This window comes from Topomyia yanbarensis, chromosome 2 (genome assembly GCF_030247195.1).
Source record: "Topomyia yanbarensis strain Yona2022 chromosome 2, ASM3024719v1, whole genome shotgun sequence".
NCBI classification, from domain to species: Eukaryota; Metazoa; Arthropoda; class Insecta; order Diptera; family Culicidae; genus Topomyia; species Topomyia yanbarensis.
In genome coordinates this window covers 84,669,854-84,691,996 of record NC_080671.1, presented here as the reverse complement: position 1 = coordinate 84,691,996, position 22,143 = coordinate 84,669,854, and the positions used below count along the sequence as shown (strand labels likewise).

The 22,143-nt window shown below is 39.1% G+C and overlaps 1 protein-coding gene across 5 annotated transcripts in view; it reads left to right on the top strand.

Moving 5' to 3' along the window:
• LOC131678691 (protein spire) overlaps positions 1 to 22,143 on the top strand; it is a 563,546-nt gene that overhangs the window by 249,661 nt on the left and 291,742 nt on the right. For all 5 annotated transcript variants that reach the window (XM_058958940.1, XM_058958943.1, XM_058958941.1 and 2 more), the window contains exon 3: positions 6,386 to 6,503. In XM_058958940.1, coding sequence (XP_058814923.1) covers positions 6,386 to 6,503 — 118 coding nt within the window. The remainder of the gene's footprint in view (positions 1 to 6,385; positions 6,504 to 22,143) is intronic.

The following is a 22,143-nucleotide window of genomic DNA, read 5'->3' as shown; positions in this document are numbered from 1 at the left end:
TGAAAACATTACCGCAAAAATGCGCAAGATGAGGTCTATAATCTTGAAAATTTAGAATCAGATTTATGATAAGTGACCCATGGTAGACCATCTCAAAAATTGTAAGACGTATAAAGATAAATTACTGATATGACATTGAATTTCTGAATTGCTTTTTCTTGATGCAGAACAAACATAAATGATATCTGCACAAAAAGCTTAAATCTATAGTTTAGCATATTCATTCTTCTTTTCAAAGAACTAAAAAGTACTGCTATGTAGTTCTTGAGATACCGCCATTTGAAGTTCGTTAGTACAACAATTAAAAGTGAATAGAAATCCTCGATATCACCTATTTCAATAACACGTTAAAAACAGTGAAGCCATTTTTCATCAAAATTAACACTCATCACCAATTCAAATCTGATAGTAATCCATGGTTTCGATGCACGAACATGTGTACAGACGAAAACCTTCCATAGTAACTTATTTTCAAGCTGCCAACAAATCTGAATCGATGAAAAGCGTAACCAAGTTCGCTTGTTTACATTCCTTCCATTCCTTCGTTCCACGTGATAATTTTTCAATCTGAGTGTGCCCACCATCTTCGATTCTTATCCACTCAGAAGTGAGGCACAAGCTACATAATATTTTCCGCATTCAGTCGAAGTGATTGAGACAGTTTTGACGCTCTAATGTTTAAGAAGGGCATTTGAAAGCTACAGTGATGGGCCTACAGGGCACTAGAACCTCGACTAGAACTATTGATGACAAAATATCTTTATTTTTTAGCCTAAAAATATTGCAACGAATGCTAATTGATTCATTCATCAAGTATCGAAAGTTATCGATTGCGATGAGAAAACATCCATATTGGCCCGATCTTCATTTAATGCTGAGTTGTCTCTGACAATACGTAATACAGCATTTATTGACGAATGAAAAGTTCTATTTGGCGCGTTATGTATTTGAATTTGATCGCCTACTACAAATAGGATGACCTGATAAGCAAGGTTGGTTCAGTATTCAACATTCGACGATGATATGCATCATTGTGAATCATCAATATTTTCATCAATCACCAACAATGGTTAAAAATTTATTTTTCATCCGATTATCGTTAAATTTTGAGATAATTTTATTCAAGCTGAGAGAAAAATAAAATAAATATTTACAAAAGAATTACAAGCTATTGATTTTTGAGGTTTTGTCACTCGTTGTGTCATTGTGCAGCGTCCTGCTCAGTCGTCCCGGTCCTGCGTTCGGAGTCGTGAGGGGGTCTTCCGAACTTTCTTCTCTGGCGAGTATTTTGCTTTAAATAAGAATCCGCTCACTGAAAACCTTTTGGTTCATAGCATCCCGTCGCATACAACACATGATTTCCGGTACGTCTACTACCAGAACGTTCGCGGAATGAGAACAAAAACGCAAACCTTCTTGCTTGCCCTCATCTTCTGTGACTACGACATTATCGTTCTCACCGAAACCTGCCTACGTGTTTATAGATTAAACGCCGAGCTATCGACAATCTACCGATGCGATCGCAACCCTTTTACCAGTCATCTTAGTTGCGGACGTGGTGTTCCTATAGCGATAAAGACAAATTTAACTGGGACTGTACTAAAGAAGCCTGGCTGTAAACATTTGGAACAGGTTGTCGTATACGTGTCACAGTCAGGCCGATCTTTATATGTTTCCAGTATTTATCTGAAGCCGAACAGCATGGACAACTTTCACAGATGTCAATGTGACATCCCAGGTCACCACATTATTGGCCTCCTTTGAAATAAGGCTCTCAATTGGTAAAATGTAAAAATTGACAGTCTTGTTGACAATGCCAAGATTCAAAGCAATCTCAAAAGTTCATTCGTTTCCGAGCTGTCAATCGAAGCGGATCGTTTTTATGTGGCGGATATGCTGTGTATACTGTATTTATCGGTCTTGAAGGTCAACCTTTGTCTGAGGCAGAGTTCGCCGGTGGCTTACCTAGTGCAGTCAATTGATCCAGTGTTAACTATCACTAGTGAAAATCAATCGCACACACCGCTGCAGCTGGTGAAGTTACTTTCGGTCCAATAATTGAATATTTTTGAGATTGGGAAAAAAGGTTTTTTTCTTTAACCCAGGTAACACGTGTTCGAGCTAATGAGATACGTATTACAGTTAATGATCTCGACGAGATATACCAGATTGCTTGCTGCAAATGTTTTTTTGCTGAAGTATCGCTTCTACGCACCCGCTCGGTAAGTGGAGATTGACGGTGTTGTCAACGAATCTGGTTTGATGTGTGATATTGCGATGAAGTACGTCAGACTTTCTGTGTGCCAGCGTGGATTCCACAACAATTCTCGAGCGCCTGGGTCTGCAAACACACTTTGGAGAACTGCATAATAACTCTCGCCTACGGTCGTCGCAGCCCAAGTAGCAATTGCAACTTGCTGAAAGTTTTATATGTTGCACAACTGCTACACAACATTATTTATTGTTGGATAGATTTGAAAGAATTTCCACGAGTTTTTAAACTGATTGTGCAACTATGTAACTATAGAGCTGGCCAATAGTGTTAAATATGCAAACATCATTAACAGTTGTGAAACTAATCAGAAACTTTGCTAACTTGCACAAAAAGTTTAACAAGTTGCAAATGCCTTTTTGTTTGCCATTCCACCATAAAACAGAACTGTGCAACTACCAAGTGCTCGACAAATGGCACAGCTGTTGTTTTCATTATTTTGCTGCAATTAGGAACATGTTGCACAAAATACAAACAAAGTGCGCTTTTTCCATAACATAGTTGTTACCAAGAGAGTTACAAATACTATACAGTAACAAAGCGTGCTACTTGGGAGTGCTATCACCAAGCTTCAGCGGGTTTTCAATACAGTTGCTACAGCTTGCCTTCCACTTATCCTTCGATATCAGGCATTGAACTTGCGCTTGTCAAGTTCTAATCAGCTCTGCATGGTGTTCATATACATTTTCACAGAACTTCGGCAAGGCATCAAATGCTTTGTAATATAATAGAACTGCTAGACACACCATGAATAGTTCTAGAAGACTACAACCCTCACGGTACTGTATGGGGTTGTCTTTAGGATGATAACAGATCAACATTTCGATTATACCAACACTGGAGAAATGTCACGGACATGCCTGAGGAAAGTATCCTGAATTCCCACGATAGCGATCACCTGCCTTGTGTGATTTCAATTATTTCCGATTCATGACTATCAGAAACAATCAATTCCTCGTCTGACCGTACCCGAAGCATTGAAGCGCCGCGATTTCAGAAGAAATCCACTCAAGAGTTTCCCCACGGAAGAGTACGGGTTTTAGTATCTCTTGATTTTTGAAGCCTCGATTCACGCTTAGACGATAGGCGCACACGATACCAAAACGCCCTGTCCCTCACATCTTGGTGAGACAACGAATGCTGAGACGTGTACGCCGAAAAGTACACCGCGTATAAAACTTTCCTGAATGATGTGAAACCCGACAGCTTCAGGAAGTACCCGACGATAAAAACGACAACGGAGCTTGATGAAAGTAAAAAAATCACTGTTATTGGCGCCGATTTGTTGACGGGTTAACGAGGGAAACATCGATGAGCGCTCTTTGATGCAAGGTCTGGTGTATGCCTAACCAAAACAGTACCAACGAGAGCGAGGCATATTCAAACTGTTGGGTGTTTGATTTTGCATAAATATTGTGCGATAAGCTGTTTGATGTGTATCTTCAAATGACGGACGACAAATTGTTAATTTGAATAGGTACTGAAACAGGAGATTGTACTATTTTATATCGAAACAAACAATTACTTTGGGGACGGGCATAGCGTAGTTGGTAAATCGATTGCCTTGTACGCAGCTCACGTGGGCTCGAGTCCCAACATAGGGTTAGAGATTTTTCCAAAAGAGAGTTCTCTAACCCGAAAAGAGGCGAATGACCCTAGGGTCAAATTAAAAAAAATGCTGTCAACTAGATTAATTACGGGTCGAAAACAACATGCGTGCAAGCGTTTACGTCATGTATTACGATTTGATGGTTAATCACGATTTTTATTATAGTTGAATTAAAAGTTTGGGTTAAATTATTATCTCAATTTTATAGATGATTCTTTCTATCTTTTCGTTTCTTTCTTCTTTGATCCCTCAATCAATCTCTCTCCCTTTGTCTACTGTATTTAGTCGAAGCTATCATTATTGTCCAAATTTCTCCCGCAGATAATTCTCATCGACGACGAATCATTCCAAAACCATGTAATTTACTCGAACATGATGAGTCTCAATAGCCCCGTTCTTCCTGTTGTCGTTCTCATCGTTTCGCAATTCAGAGGGAAGCTTCTCCGTCGTTCGCGATGATTGCGCTATCATCCTGTATGGGCACGGAAGGGATTTCTTTCTTCCCGTAGCTAGCGAGGAACTGCTCGTCATGTTGGGCTTAAGATATATCATTCGAAGTTGATGTGTGCGATAATCACCAATTCTTCCGGTGATTTCACAGAACCCAGTGACCGGCAGTTCTAGCGGTGGGGCCAGCTGCTCTACTGATGGGGCTTGGAACAGATCGTCTTAATGACCGTGATTCGTGGTTTTTGGAATCTTTGTACATTGCTGGACTAACACTAGGTCACTGCAATCAGTTGAATGTTGCTCTGGTTTAAAACGTTGAGTAGTTATCCAACACTCATTGTTGTGTTGTGATCTACACCAGTAGATGATTCCCGACAAGCCGGACGTTACTTGCAAAATACGGCCAGAATTCAGAATCAAACCAGTTGCAGACAGCAACAAAACCCGCGGGAGTATTTCCGCACTCTGGTTGAAGTCTAAATCGCTATAGTCAGATTCCGACAAGTTGATAACATCCGGCAGTTGGCAGTGGGTCTATTTCAGTGGTTAACTTCACACGATAGAGGCCATGTACGGAATGGAAGAGGAAAAAAAACTTACTCGCTGAAACGTTGCCGGCTGGCCACCCGCCCGTGCGGTAGCTTGTGGTCGTCAGCCGTAACATCGTTGCATTTTTTGTTTCTATAACATATGACTTGTACCGTTAAATTATGATTGCATATGATTTGCCATTATGCAATCAGAATTTCTATTTTCATTGCCATTTGCTCTCGTTTTGCAGTCTTGCGTGTGATTGGTTGTTTTTTTTTCGTCTTCAGTTTACTGGTCTGAAATTGAATGGCGAATTCAGGTTAAATTTGGACGTTGGACTCAGTTGTTTTTTGGTGACTTTAATTATATGGAATCGAAAAGTTTTGGTATGTAAAATGCATATGGTCAAAGCTTTTGTTTGTCAAGTTATATGTGTACACATTGTTCATAAGATAAGTCTGCAAACACGATAAATCAGATTATTTCACAATTGCACTTTATTAAGGTCTCTAAGCCATACATTTATTCTGAAGAGAGCTTATTTCTATTATGAATAGTTGTGGCTTTTTACTAGTAAAATGTGATGACTTTTCAAAATGTGATCTTACTTCAATATCTTTTATGTGTTAGTGTATCACAAATGCTCTGTTGTTGATAGTTTCAATTGTTGATGTCTCAGCTAAAGTAATTATGTTACTGTCTTCACTGGTTCAAAATTACTATAGAAAACAAGTATTCCGATTTAATTATACTAAAATAGTAAAAATACATAGACATTCTTTCCAAAAGTTGTAAGTTTATATCCTATAGTTAGAAAGTTAAATGAAATTAAATTTTGAAACTGATAATTGCATTAAAATTTTGTTACCTTTTAGTGAAAATTTACAAGACGTTTTTTATTTCAAGAAATTTTTTGGAGAATATTGCTCTTATCACTTGAACGATTTTTGATTCCTCCTACTCCACATTTGGAGCATGAATCTCATTTTCTTTTCTTCATCACGAAAGTAAAAGTGAACTCAACAAACGGAGGTGTGGAATTCGGCAACCATCACATCACAACAACATCACAAACGATATCGAACAATCGAACGTCGTTTGGTCTACATGTATTGTGTTGTGTTCGATATAAACACGACTCACTGACCCATTGACAGGATTGGCAGATTGCGGTTCTCTTTCTTCATTTCTTTTGGGTGCGCTGGGTTCACGTGCCAACCATCACTCATTCACGCTTGGAGTGGACTCTATCGGGCGCGCGTGCGTTGATTGACACTAAGCCGGCTATCTCGTAAGTGCACGATTCGGTTGAGATGGACTGAGCGGCGAGGTGATGGAATTCAAATCGTCGAATCTGTATTGGGACATTGATAGCTATTCGGCTGGTTGATAGTGGTGAATTAGTCAATCGAGACTTACAAGAATCGTTGTCGCATTAACTAGTTTGGATATGTATTATGGATACTGAAAATTGAATTAACGAATAGTTTTTACACCTTGCACATTTTTCTTCTCCTTTTCAGATCCTGCTAAAGCTCGGCATCGTCGTCTACACCGCACTTGACTACAATCTGCCCTCGAACGAAGACTGTCCCATGTCGCACCAGCTGGAGGAGCTGATCGAGTTCATGACAGCCGACGGTAAGTTGCATCTTTCCATGACCCATTTCCAAGGCGGGATTATCATTATTTTGGATTATGTTAGCGAGCATTGTTCGTTCAAACAGCATGAATGAAGAAATACGGTTGGATGTTACGTGACATGAGAATCTGGGTGCGGTGGGGCGTGTTGGGTTGTTGTGGATGCCTTTCGTTTTGCTGGATGCCGGTATGTAGGAATGGCTGGCAGATGAGTTCTTTACTGTATGTATGTTTTACCGTACCGCCTACCCATGGCAAACGAAATAAGTCTGCTGCGGCATTCAAAGTCTGACTTGGCCTAACTTACTTTTCATTGTTGCTTTGTTAATCGTCTTACCGAGCTACCATTGGAAGTAACTAGATGACAGGTTAATCTTTTTGTTCTGTTGTTTGAAAAAAAGCTATGAATTGAATCGTACAGCACTGCATAAATTATAGAACCTAACGATGTTGTTATAACTAATCATTGTTTGATGTATGGCGAAGATGTGTGCTCTTTTACTAATGTCTATTCGTTTTACTGACCAATTACATTACTTAACTGCTTAATTTTGTGTAGTAATTTTGCGTTTGGTTCTTAAATTTATGTCATAACTTGATACAGTGTTTCAAAACACCACTTTCACAATCGAAAATGAATAGTTTCTAAATCTTAAATTCTCTTCTTCGAAGAAGTAACCTGAAAAAATAAAATACATTCGGTCATGATTCTGAGTACCCGGATTATTATTATTATTATTATTATTATTATTATTATTATTATTATTATTATTATTATTATTATTATTATTATTATTATTATTATTATTATTATTATTATTATTATTATTATTATTATTATTATTATTATTATTATTATTATTATTTACTTTATTTTTCATCTTACCTAAGATGGTCTCCATGAAATTTGTTGGGCGGTAAAAGCCCATTTGAGGAACTAATCTCAAATGCGCGTAAAAACCCAGCCATCTTTTGCGACAGTACAGACAGTGCTTTACAAAATTATAGTGACAAAGTACATTAGTCTTAAATTACACATCAATTACACAACCTTAAATTACACATCAGTACATCTTAGTTTCTACTTAACAGATTACAAATCACATCTTATAGTCTAAGTGAGCCGTTTATGTCTATTTTAAAAGCATTACTAGATTCACAAAAGTCGAAATAATCATAAAATCTGTTAAATATATCACACATTGCCCTTATAGGTTCGTTACCCGATCAGAAAGAAATAACAAAATTATTACAGACTGAGTTACTTTGTTATGATAACAAGTTGTGTTATAACTCTGGTCTCGTTAGTTGGTAAAATAACAGAAAACATAACAGAAATTCTTCTAGTATATATCAAAAATATGACAACCTGTGATAGGCTTCTATCAGAATTATAACAAATTTTGTTAGGTTCCCCCACGGCCAATAGCTTTTATTACCTATTGTATAGTATCAACGAATTTAGCGTGCAAGTGTAAAAATAGAATAGAATAGAAAAATATAACATACATTAAGGCGTTTTTCGTTTGAAAGCAAAAAGCTTCATTTAGCAAAAGCTTTTTATAGTTTTGTCAAATGATTGCATACATGCTGGCTGATTGTTATTTGTGGATATAGCGATTTGAACCTGGGTATTCTGAGTTTTATGGGGATGTTTTCTGTATAAACCAACGACGTTGCTTTCGATCGATGTTTAATGTTAGCATAATATTCTACGCATTCGTCAAGGGCAAAACGATTATAGATGCAGAAGATGTTTCCAGAACGCACACATTAAACTTTGCCACAGCCTAAGGACTGTTTGTTTTCCTTGTATAATACGCTTTGTTTTCATACAGCTGCTTATATTACGATAGACTGAATAGCATTATAATATCTTTTCAGATTAGGAAAGTGGGGTTATTTTTAGATTCTGAATAGTGCGCTTCGGTGCTTCTCTTGTACGTTAACATGATTTACACGATTTTTAGAAATAATTTCGATGCGATATGGTAACATCCCTAGTAGCCTTATGGTAATTTTATAAACTCATAAAACTTAGATTGCACTTGTAGCATGCTAAAGAACTTCAATTGTTACTTGGGACTGAGTGGATAATTTACCTACATTATTTTACGGAGAATACGGCAAATGTTACTTATGATTCCAAATAGATTCAAAGAAACAAATACCAAAGTTTTGAGGCTTGCATTTTGAGGATTTCAAGTAAAGTCGCTTTCGGGGTTTTGTTATTGGCTTTTTTAAAGAAATTCAATTTTTTACAATAGTTCAATCTATCAAGAGCGAATATTATAACAGATAATCATAAAATTCGAGAAATTGTTGAGGATTCTTCGGTGTGACGAATTTTAGAATATTTCATGTTTTCTAAAATACATTTTGTTTTCTAAATTTTATTTAGTTTTAAGGAGGAAATTATTCAATATTTTTACATTAAAGTTTTTAGCTATTTCAAGCACTATCTAAAACACATATTCAAATTGTAACAGCAAACAATAATACCAGCTGGGATATGTATATATTCAGAGATTTCTAGGCCATTTTGAAATATTGATAGCTTTATGCAGCATACTCACAAATATTAATCTTTCAACAATTTGAACAGGTCGTATTATTCCCTTTTTTAAATTTCTACAAATGGAATCAAGTATCTTGATTATTACGAAAATTTGGTAGTTCGATGTTTTTTTTTAAACGAATGAAGCTTTTTTTACAAAATGAATCAAGTATCTTGATTATTACGAAAATTTGTTAGTTCGATGTTTTTTTAAAACGAACGAAGCACCATCGAATACAACGGAAACAATATTACATAGGCGCATTCAAAGTAATTGTCAGTTCATTTTAAATGACAGTTGTCTTAGGTGGAATGAAAAGATACAACAATCTCAAACTGAACTATTTTTATGCGGGGGTTTAAATTAAAAAATTACAATGCTTTGATTATTTGGAGAACGCACAAAATCAGATACCCACAAACTGGACAAGTTTCGGTTGATTATGAAAAACCCGCATAAGATGGCGAAATCGTACTCAAGATCCTCGAAGATCCTCAAAATTCATAACGATATTGTGGAAATCAGTATATATCAAACAGTTTTTTAAGTTCTGAAAATTCGTTTTCGCAATATGCACAATTCATTAAAAAAAAGTTATTTATATAATCATTTGACTAAACCATAACAAAGAGTTTAAAAATGCTTTTTTATTTGAATTCTTTATTTCTTTATTCTTTATTTCATCTGGAGTGCTTGACACTTCCTGCATCTTCTTTAAAATAAGTTTTATATGAAAATTACAATCTTTAGAATAGCTTGTTGATAACTTTACGATGCCAAAACTTTTTGAATAAATGCCTCAACATTGAAATCTATGCCACATAATCGAAATTGCGTGCCAGACGAGTGTCTCAGAAAATAAGTAATCTCTTAATCAAAACGCAACCAAGTAAGTTAAACACCTTACTTTCAAGTTTTCCGACCACTTGCATCTAAAACTTATCTATTTTCAAAATCGTGGAACTTTGAATATCCAATTGGAAAACGCAAATATAAGGAAATCATTAAAAACTTCGAAAATTTGCTTTAAAAAGTTGAATAAATACGCATAAAAAGAGGCTTCAGCGTATTAGCAAATAGACAGTCATTTGTGTAATATAACAATCATTCACAGTTGATTGATTTGTTATTGGGGCTTTAACCAACTGGTCATTTACCCGATTTACAGTTTACAGTTAGCGTTCAATGATAATCGTGAAAGAATATGTAATATATTATAACATCATCGTTATATGCGTACATTAAAATCATATTAGCAGTTCAATGATATCACCAGAAGATATAATCTTGGTATAAGTTTGCTTGCCTTGCTGATTGGGATATCACAAAAATAACACAGTGAGTAATAAATATCAACATGAGATATAAATTTGATAGCTTTCTGTTATGTCGTTCTGATCGGGTATGGCCATATTCAGTTAGCTGAAAGTCAAGTCTCAAAAAAGCCCATGATCTTAGACTTCTAGGGGGCACATTTACATTGATCTGTGAGAGAATATAAGGAGCATCGATTTGACCAGTTAAAATATTTCCAATAAAGACGGCTCTGGATATATCTCGTCTTTTGGCTAGGGTATCCATATCCAATAAACGACAACGATCAACGTACGGTAGCAGATCCGATGGGTTACGTCACGGCAAAGATCTAAGAGCATAACGAATGAACCTCGCTTGGACTGCTTCAATTCTGTTAATCCAAATTTCAGTGTAAGGGCACCAGATGATACAATTAGTTTCTAGAACAGAACGGACAAGCGAAAAGTACAACGCTCGAATGCAGTATGGATCAGTAAATCCTTTAGGAATTCGCACAATGAAACCAAGGTTTCTGTTTGCCTGTGCTATAATGTGGGAATAGTGATCTCTAAAAGATAGTTGAGAATCCAGCTGAATACCAAGATCTCTGACAAGTGACACTCTTTTGAGTGATTCCCTATTGATAGTGTAGTTCCATACGATTGGGTTTCGTTTGCGAGTGAAGGAAATCACAGAGCATTTAGAGACACTGATAGTCAATAAATTCCTAGTACACCATTTGCAGAAGGCATCTAGTTGTCTCTGCAGCTCAATACAGTCTGTTGTGGATCGTATAATAAAAAACAGTTTGAGGTCGTCAGCGTAGACAACTTTGCATCCAGCCGGAATGACAAAGCAAACATCATTGAAGAACAAGGTAAACAGCAACGGCCCAAGATTGCTTCCTTGCGGCACTCCCGAAAAGTTGTTTAAGGTATATGATTCATTGTTTCCTAATTTCAAAGAAAGAGAACGGTTTCTGAGGTACGATTCAAGCCATTCGATGAAATTAGGCGATGCTCCTAGTCGCTTAATTTTTGCCAACAACAGAGAATGATCAACACAATCAAAGGCCGCTTTTAGATCAGTATCATCAGTATCAGCGAAGTTATACCTCTGTAATTTGCAACATTTTGTTTGTCCCCTTTTTTGAAAACGGGAAACATGACCGGTTTTTTCCAATTCGCAGGAAACTTCCCTTGAGATAGCGATTGGTTAAAGATGAGCTGAAGAGGGACACACAGTACACTCGCGCATCTTTTTATAATAATAGCTGGAATCGCATCTGGACTAACAGACACTGAAGATTTTAACTTTTTTATTGCAACAAGAACGTCTTCTTCTGAGAAATGAATACTTCCTAGATTCATGACATCGCAAGGGACATCGCGAAGGCCGCACACTATCTGGTTGTGGTCAGCCGAAGCTGTGTTGAATACATTTGAGAAATGATTCGCGAACAGGTTACATATGCCACCAGGTGTACTTGATTCATTGTTTGCAAGGAACATAGTAGTGGGGAACCCATTTTCCTTACGTTTTCCGTTCACAAATGACCAGAAACGTTTTGGATTCCGCTTGAGGTCAGATTGAGTCTGCAGTATGTGCCTAGAGTAAAGGAAGCGGTTGTACGATTTATAGTTGTTACTTGCGTGTGTAAACTCCCGCTTTGTCATGGGGTTGCGTCGATTAGTATAATGTCGGAGTGCAGCTGCCTTTAAGCGTTTTAATTCTCGTAGTCGTCGATTTGACCATGGTGGTTTTGGTCGCGCACGAGGTGCAGGAACATAAACACTGAAATACTGTTTTAATACAAGCGAAAATCTTTCTACTGCAAAGTCAATATCAGTTGCATGATTTAACGTAGGCATCCAGTCAATTGTCTTCAATGAGCTAGAAAGCCCAGTGAAGTCAGTTTTCGAAAAGTTAAACTCTCTGTCTTCAGTCAATTCGTCAAATCGAACCTGCGGTAGACATGTCTGCGAAACTAGTAGCGGAGGATGTTGTGAATCAATGCCAACTAGTGGTTCGTGTGCTTCCAAAACAGTGCAGTTTTGTGAAGCTTCCTCGTTAACAAACAGAAGATCCAGTGTTCGATTACGATGGTTAGTAACAGTTGACATTTGTTGCATGTTTAACAAAGACATCCCGTTCAATAAGGCTACGTTAGACCTCGAGAAGGTCGATTCAGAAGGGTCGGGGGCAGCAAACTATAAGTGAGTGTCTCTCCAAACAAGGCCAGGTTGATTGTAGTCTCCAAATAGTAAATGAACAGCCTGGGGGTCAAGAGAACTTGCGATGTGGAGTGCGGAGTCAATGTGCTTCTGAATAACGCTTATGTCGTCGGCTTAGTCGGGAGGAAGATAAACAACACCCACACATATTCTAGCATCACGTATACGTATGTTTACCCAAAGTTGTTCGAGATTGCAGACAATACCGGTTTTTCGTTCGGACGATAATCGATTGGCCACATCAATGAGCACACCTCCACCCCGTTTTTTTCTAGCACTGCACTATGGAAAGGTTCCATACAAACAGGTGGCCAAAATTTTTTTGTCTCATATTCTTTCGCGAAAAGCTTGTTTGAGTTGTTAATAATGAACGAAACTCATAATGGACGTATCCAGGTTTAAAAACCTTAAGGGTGAGGAGGAGGGGGAGAGGTGGTACGGGGGGGTTTGGTATAAAGTCTTCAAGGTATTTTTTTCAAACAAATAAAAAAGAGACACAGAGAGTTTTAGTCAATTCAATCACTTTCCATATAATGATGCAGTATTTGAACAATATTTTCTTAAATTTTCATTGGTCAAGTGACAATGAATTTCCGAAGGCACCTCGAAAAATTGCGGTGTGCATCATAACTCAAAATCTACTGGGCCAATCGTTTCGAAATTTTTCACAGTTCTTCTTCACATCATTCTCCAGGTAACTACAAGACCTTTCGATAAAAGTATTATTACAACTATTTTTACAAAAAATGTTAGTAGTTTTTTTAGCAAAAATGGGACTTTGGCTTCAAAGTGTTACAAAAAACTCAAAAAGCGAAAAAAGAAAAAACTCAGTTAACATGTGCTTTCTAACCCTCAAACCAATAGTAACGGAGAGAGAATGCATTTCGCAAAATAGACATAAATATTTCAATTTATTTATTAAATAGAAGTAAATAAAAAGTAGTTTGAAGTGCATAGGCTATTTAGTGATTATTTCAATGTTGAAATGACCAATGAGCTTTAAAAGAAATGTCGCTCTTTCAGTTGATTGCTATGCCAATATATTTTCTTCATATTTATAGTTTGCGATTAATTGTTGTTTCATTTGGAACTCTTGTTCCGGAGATATAGTATAATGAATCCTATATAAACCAATATCACGAAAACGAAATAGTTAAAATTATCAGAATAGGTATTGAAATACATTTTTTATATTACGAGAGGTCATAAAAAAAATTTCTTGGTCACAAAACCTGCTTTGGCGATTCCGGGGCTCATTATTATAAGCATGAACATTTTTGAATTTACAAATCATGCTATTTAAAAATTTCAAATAGTTGGTTACATTGATCGTGATAACGGTACGTGTGAAATTCCAGTACAACTATTTATTGCTACACAGTAATGTTGAATAGCAAAAATGTAGTCAGATGAATTATATTTTCAATAAAAATTATAGTCCACGCTCATTTCGTTGTGGAACATGAAGCACTCAACCGAAACATGTACTGAAGTATCCTTTTCTGGTCGACTAGTTGAGACTGCCTTTAAAATTTCAAGTGATGCGTTCTCAGTTCAGGGCAAATTCGGGCAACTAAAATCTTAGCTATAAGTTAGAATATGCATTATCCTTGCATCCCCCATCGAGAATTCCTGGGGACATTGGGGGACTTTTTTCCCGGATCCAATTTGTAGATATTTTAGGACTTTGAATCGTTATTTTTCATACCATACCATACCAATGCTCCATACCAATGCAATATATTTGCATTTTCAATTATATAATGACAAGGCTGGCATTCTTAGCTTTAAAATGGCATGTTTGAACATATGGTTCATTCAAAATTCAGCAAAGATACGAACAGTTGAAAAAACCCACGTGATATTTCTATTTTTCAAAATTTTTATCTTTGGACACCCATATACACAGTTAAGTCAAATATATTTCCGAGATGCTCTGGAAATTTCTTAGCTAGAGTATATGTAAACATTCTGTATAGAATTGGTTTGAATTGGAGTTGATGCAATTTTCGATTTTTGGCCACTTGCCTCCCCATCGTTGCGATGAGCCGTATACATTGGACCGAACAGTTGAAGCGAATTGATTTCATCGTTCAACCACGTCTCAGTAAGAACAATAACATCATGTTCACCATCTGAAACAGCGACGAAAAAGTCGTCAATTTTTGTACGAAGTCCTCTAACATTCTGGTTGTATATCTTAAGTTGTTGATGTCGGCAGCCATCTGATGAAACAGGAACGTTCTTTCTCAGTTGACTGGTGTGTAGAAGAGAAACATTGCTGTCGGGTATGTTACATCTGCCGAATATCTGAAACTGGGACACACTTTGAGGGTGCGCAGTACCTCGCATAGCTTCGAGAGGACATATACCTCCCTTGGCTTTACCTGATGAAACAGTAACAAATCCTCCATGCTCATCGGGTTGCCTGATGTGTTGAAGAGATACCTTGTTGCCATCTCGAATTTCGTGTGAGTCGGTTGTCTGTAACTGGGGCATACTTTGAGGGTGCGCAGTATCTTGAATAGCTTCGGAAGGACATATACCCTTCTAAGCCTTACCTGAGGAAACATAAGTGATGTCATCTTGATTTTCTGGTTGGTATTGGAGTTGACTGGCGGGCAGATGATTGTTAGTACAGCGGTTGAAAATTCTACGCATTCTCAAAAATAGCATTATCATAGCGACCGAGCAATCGCGTATGGAATCTGCTTTTGAAAGTAAGTGCATTAACGATCGGATAATAGAAACACCACCAGCAGCAGATACCGCTTCGGAGTCAGTGAATGTAGTGCAGCCTGGTAGATCTTTTGCCAGCGTGACCAGGTCTGGCAAAAATACCAAACCGTGCGAAACGACAGAACTTGCATTAAAATTGAGTGAAAACGGAAAGAAGCTGTTTACTGACAATTACGACATCGAATTTGAGAAACCACTTCGCCCGAGAATAAAAATTGCTGGAATCACTGATGATTTGCAGCAGGAGGAACTGATCGATAAAATTAAGCTGCAAAATAATTTTCCCAAGACGACCGAGTTGAAAATAATTCGAGTGCTGAAGAAACAAAGCGGAGATAAAAGCAGAATGTCAGTCATAGTTGAAACTGATGCTTCAACATTCGATCAACTTATGAAACTACAACGTGTCAACGTAGGCTGGGAACGCTGTAGAATTACCGAAGTGGTCGATGTTATGCGATGCTATAAGTGCTCCGAGTATGGCCATAATGCTGCGTCCTGTGAGAAACCACTTTGCTGTCCAAAATGCACTGAAGAACACACTGTCAATGACTGTAACTCTAACTTCTCCAAGTGTGTTAACTGCAATAATCTGAACATACTGCGAAAACCTGATGAGCTACTGGACATCGGCCATTGTTCTTGGAGTGCACAGTGTCCTCTGTATCAAAAGCGATTGAAAAAGGCCAAGTAGAGGATCAATTATACTGCGTAGCAATCAATACACAGTGAGGATTTTTTGGTGAAATCGGATGAGCCAGTTGGTACTCCTGCTCTGCCAGGTAAAAACAACTGTATATGTCCTACCGAAGCTATGTTAGATGCTGCGCACCCTCAAGGTGAACTTCAATTGCAGAATTGCGAAATGTAAATATAAATAATAACGAAAATAGCTACTTCCAAAATAATTCATCATTAGTTTCACTTGGTTCATCGATTCGGTAACAATTTTTTTCAATCTTCGTGAAGTGGAATATTTTCTGACGGTATAAAATATAGTTTAGGCTCACGGAAGTTGTCTTTATTCAGTTCCATCATCTATGCCATTCAGTACAGGTAGGATTTAACAGGGTAGTTTAAGCAGAAAGTTTTGTTTTCCTGAACAACTTAAAACACGTGGTTGAAAGGGAGTTGAAATCAATATAACCGTTTTATGTAGAAGATAACAAAACAGAGTTATTACCACGATCTGGCACCGGGCACTTGCTTCAAGTTTACTGAAAATGCACGTCGCAATACATATAATCAAATGAGTCTATATTTCTCTCACGGGCCACCCAAAACAGGTAGGGGTAACTAGGCGGAATTCGGACCCAGTAAGGGTTTACTAACTATAGAACTAAAACATGTCAACCGATTTGCAAGTACTTATATCTAGCAACAAGTTCGAATTGCACCAACGCGAATTCCACAATTCACACACCTATCAAGCGAATACAGTTGACAGTCTCACCTAAAGAAAGATATTAGATGAAAAATATCATTTAGCTGATATATAAACACGATACTGCAGTTGATTTAATCAACTGTTTAATCCAACAAAAATCTAGTTATTTGGCATTCATTTTTTTTTTTCAATTTTTCAATTATTTTTAATAAAGTTTTCCATCAATGGTAGCCTACAGTAATTGCAATCGTTGGGAGTATTAATATGTGCCTGACACCGCTGTGTTTAGAAAGTTATAGGCTGCTTCCATTCATTGTTCGTTTGATAATGCGGCAAAAGTTGTAACAGGCATTTTGGTACAAGCGTGTTCGCGGCAACTCAACATGTATAGGTATTCAATCCGTTTTTTGAAATCGGAACGACCATGTATCTAATCGGATAGCTGATAAATTTGGGCGACGGTGATCAGTTCTACACGTACCTGATAGAACATAAGTCCGGATACCAACCCAGATTGTTTGTTATATCTTATGTATTTCCAATTTTGGCATCCAAAGAGTAGTGGTTTCTCAACCACGGACCATGGCCAATGCTGTTTCGTAGAAACGCGCAGGGCAATACAGATTGGCTGGGCAGCAGATGTAGGTCCCCTGAAACACCTCTGAGACCGTTCATGTTCTACTTTACTGCCCATAAAAGCATAAGATATTATGATATTGAAAACAGCAAGCTGAGAAAAACGCTGTTCAAGATTTATATTTTCATTGAGCCTTATGGATGGGACAACCATGTTTTGGTATTTTTTCGATATTTTCTAAATAAACATGGTAATTTTATTTGTGCATTGTGATTTAGTGATGCTACAGAATACAATCCAACAGCTATCTCATTTTCTACAAAAATCCATATGGAACTCTTAGGCTGTTATGGGCAGTGTAGTGCGTGAGTGATTCGGCTCTTTTCTAGTGATGGAGTCTTGTCACTGCCGCTAATTGTTTGTCTGTGGATGATGTGGCTAGGGCCTCGTGCCCTGGAGACGTGGTTAGCCCCCCTTTGGACAGCGGTTCCTGTCGATACTTGTGGGGAGGTTCGTGATAGAGCTTACTGCATTGGGACGGCATGTTTCCATGCGGTGCTTGCATATGTGGTTGGCGTTGTATTCGTCGAGGTTTCATTAGTGTGCTTCGAGCAGACTGCATTTGAGCTTAGTTCTCAGGGTAAGCATATCGGCGAGAAGTTGTTGTCAAGATGTTTTTTGGATGAGTCGTCTGCTTTCTGTATCCATCTGTTGTTCTATATTCTGTATCCCAAGACCCACACCGGTAACCGCCGAGGAAGCATAGGTATTACCCGGAACATCCTAGGTCAGCCTGTTAGATTTTTCCTTGGAGCTATTTAAGGTTCTGGCTAGTTTAGGGTTGACTGCCTTGTTGTTCTGGATCTGATCTCTTGGCTAAACATGCTGAGGGAGCTTGTGGAATTAGACAGTGAAGGCTTGCTTTGATGCGCGTTGAGAGAAGGCATTTGTTCGTATTTCTGGATTGGGCTGCGTGATTTTCTCAGGCGGTCGACGTTAGTCTTAATTTTAATTCCTAATTCGTTTATTTGACACGGCTCGTTGCGTAAGCTTAAAGGAGCCATTGGTCCTTTATATATTTACATGAAAATAAATATTAAAAATTGAATTTTAATGTGTTCCCATTGAACCCTTCGCACGCAATTTACTTTTGCGAACGGAGATTACTATGCTATTACTATATATGGCCTGCTAAGCTAAGACAAGTCTCTGCTTCACTTCACTTCACTGCATAAACAGAACTTCTGCTCGAACGGGACATCACGTTTGATCAGTCGTTCGATTAAAACACAAAGTGTGTTTTAGTTTTAAGGGATTTGCGTTAAGCCGGCGCTAATCTTTTCCAACAATAAGTTAGTGTCGGTTTCTTATGAGGCGAAGCCGAAACGCAACTACGTATGAACGGAGATTTTTTTTCCTAAGCTATGGAGCATTGTAGGCGTCACCTGGCAACGCCTGAGGGTCATTCAATCTGCTACCTTGATCGCCGCTTTTGTCTATAGTATCATTGCTGCTATTGTCTGATGTTAGTCTCTATGTCCTTCATTCTATTCTACCTGCATAGTTCCGTTTGATAAGAGGATCCGGTTGGAATCAGCGTCGGAAGTGTAGGTTCGTCAAACGTTTCTTTTTTGGTTTTGTTCCGGTTAAGCCAATTTCCACCGGAGTCGTAGGTTGATGAGAACCGCTGATGAGCTTCATACTGAGTTCGTTGAACGCGTGACGGTGGGATTACATTCGGATTCGGCCAGAGTGGCTTGACACTGGTTTTTGTTATTCCGCGCTTTGTTGTTTGAGATACTTGATCTGCATGTCCTCTCTCCTCTGTCGACCCGCTTCAGTTGTTTGATTTACCCTCGAAGTAGCTGGATGGTTTTGTCCCGATTGCCGGATCCTGCCCCAGGGGTGAAAAAATCCCTCAGAGGCAGGATCCGAACATGCAACCCTTGGAACTACAACACAATGCACGAACGCTTATACTTTCCCCTGGCTGTGTTGATATGACACGAAGAACATACGATTATCATACGTCTCCCAACCTTTGAACGGAACGGATCGTTATATTTCACAGTGGTGTTCGGTGTGTATATTTCAGTGATTCAAGGTCATCCTTTGTTCGTTCGTTAGCTGCCATTCTGCTGGTGCCGGCAGTAAATCCAGTACATTGTTTTCGCTGGTGCGGAACAATCGACGTTGTTTGCAGATTAGTTTTGCTTTATTTTTTTTCCTCGTTTGCTTTCTTTCGTTTTCCCTACTTTTACTCTACCTTGTAATCAAATAATAAGACACATTCCCGTTTATATAACGCTCTGCCCTCGTGCTTAAATGGCCGAGGGCGAAATACCATCTGATGTAATCATGGAAGTCCCTGATCCCCTTAATACTCGCATTGCTCCCCGTATAAAGCAGTACCCAGAAGGTTCCTCTGGGCCATGGGTGGTATATTTTCGGACCGGAGAGAAACCGGTTAATATATTAAAACTTTCTCGAGATCTGACTGCTAATTACCCGGCCGTAACTCAGATAACACGTGTTCGGGCAAACAAGATACGTGTTCTAGTGAGTGATCTCGGCCAGGCAAACGCGATTGCTTGCTGTGAGCGCTTTACGCGGGAATTTAAAGCGTACGTGCCTTGTGTGGCCTGTGAAATCGATGGGGTAGTGTCCGAACCGGGCCTGAAATGCGAAGAACTGTTGGAGCACGGGGTTGGCTGCTTTAAGGACCCCTCACTTGAACAGATTAAGATCTTGGAATGCAAACAATTGCATACCGCAAACACCGAGGGAGGTAAGACTACCTACTCTCTATCAGGCTCGATTCGGGTGACATTCGCCGGGTCCTCTCTTCCCAACTACATCCTCCTTGACAAGGTTCGCCTACCAGTTCGCCTGTTCGTACCGCGGGTCATGAACTGCAGCAATTGCAAGCAGTTGGGCCACACAGCCACATACTGTGGAAATAAGAAACGATGCGGCAAATGCGAAGGAGAGCATGAGGATGACTCTTGCGACAAAGAAACTGAAAAGTGTATTTGCTGCGGGGGCCCTTCACATGCTCTTAAATCATGTCCTGCGTACAAGCAGCGCGGGGATAAAATTAAGCGCTCCCTTAAGGAACGCTCAAGGCGTTCTTATGCAGAAATGCTAAAGAATGCTTCGCCATCTGTCCTGTCCGAAAATCCCTATGCTGGTTTGGCTAACGTTGAGCAAGAATCTGACGACCCACGAGAGGGAACATCTTTGGTTAACCCAGGGGAATCCAGGAAGAGGAGAAATCCAGCCTCCCCTACATTGCCTCGTAAGGGTGCCAAGGTGTCGTCCACTCAGAGTGCGCCATCTACAACCAATAAATCCAACGGAAGTGATGCACAAAAGCCGAAGCAATTTGCTCCAGGACTTGGAAATATTAATTCTAACAAGGAGTACCCACCACTTCCAGGAACATCAAAAACCCCAAGTGTCCCCTTTTTTCAAACAGATACTCAGTCCAGTAGCGGACTAATGAAATTTTCTGACATAGTGGACTTAATTTTCACAGCTTTCAATGTTACTGATCCTCTTAAAAGCCTTCTGATACGTTTTCTCCCTATAGTGCAAACATTTTTGAAGCAGTTGACTACTAAATGGCCCCTCCTTGCAGCGATCGTATCCTTCGATGGCTAAGTCATCGAACGAGGTCACCGATTCGATCACTGTTCTACAGTGGAACAGCAGAAGTATCCTCCCGAAAATCGATTCCTTTAAATTTTTACTAAATAGTTTAAAATGTGATGCTTTCGCATTATGTGAAACTTGGTTAACTTCCGATATAAATCTCAACTTCCACGACTTTAATATAATTCGTCTGGATCGAGAAAACCCCTATGGAGGAGTACTTTTGGGGATCAAAAAGTGCTATTCTTTCAACCGAATTAACCTCCCTTCAACACCAGGCATTGAAATTGTCGCTTGTCAAGTTTTAATCAAAGGTAAAGACCTTTGCATTGCTTCCATCTACATTCCTCCTAGAGCCTCGGTAGGGCACCGAGCGCTTTGTAATATCACGGAATCCTTACCGGCACCGCGGCTAGTTCTGGGAGACTTTAACTCGCACGGTACGGTATGGGGTTGTCTTCATGATGATAATAGATCAACATTAATCCAAGATCTTTGCGACAATTTCAACATGACCATCTTAAACACGGGAGAAATGACGCGGATTCCTACACCACCAGCACGCGCAAGCGCGTTGGATTTATCCCTTTGCTCGACATCGCTACAGTTCGATTGCACGGTAGCGATCATTTGCCTATCGTGATTTCAATTGCTAACGGTTCAAGACCATCGAAAACAATCAATGCCTCGTATGACCTCACACGGAACATTGATTGGAAGAGTTACGCGACCGCGATATCCGTTAAAATCGAATCCACTCAAGAACTTCCTCCGGAGGAAGAGTACAGGTTTTTGGCTGGCTTGATTCTCGACAGTGCGAATCAAGCTCAGACTAAACCAGTACCCAGCGCGAATACCCATGGACGGTCTCCCACCCTGTGGTGGGATAAAGAGTGCTCAGAGCTGTACGCGGAAAAGTCCACTGCATATAAGGCCTTCCGGGAAGACGGGTTACCCGCTAGCTATCAACAGTACGCGTCGTTAGAAAGGCGAATGAAGAGTCTAATGAAAGCCAAAAAACGCAGTTATTGGCGCTGGTTCGTCGACGGGTTAACGAGAGAAACAGCGATGAGCACTCTTTGGGGTACGGCTCGACGTATGCGTAACCGTAATAGTACCAACGAGAACGTGGAATATTCAAACCGTTGGATATTCGCTTTCGCCAAGAAGATCTGTCCGGACTCTGTCCCGGTAC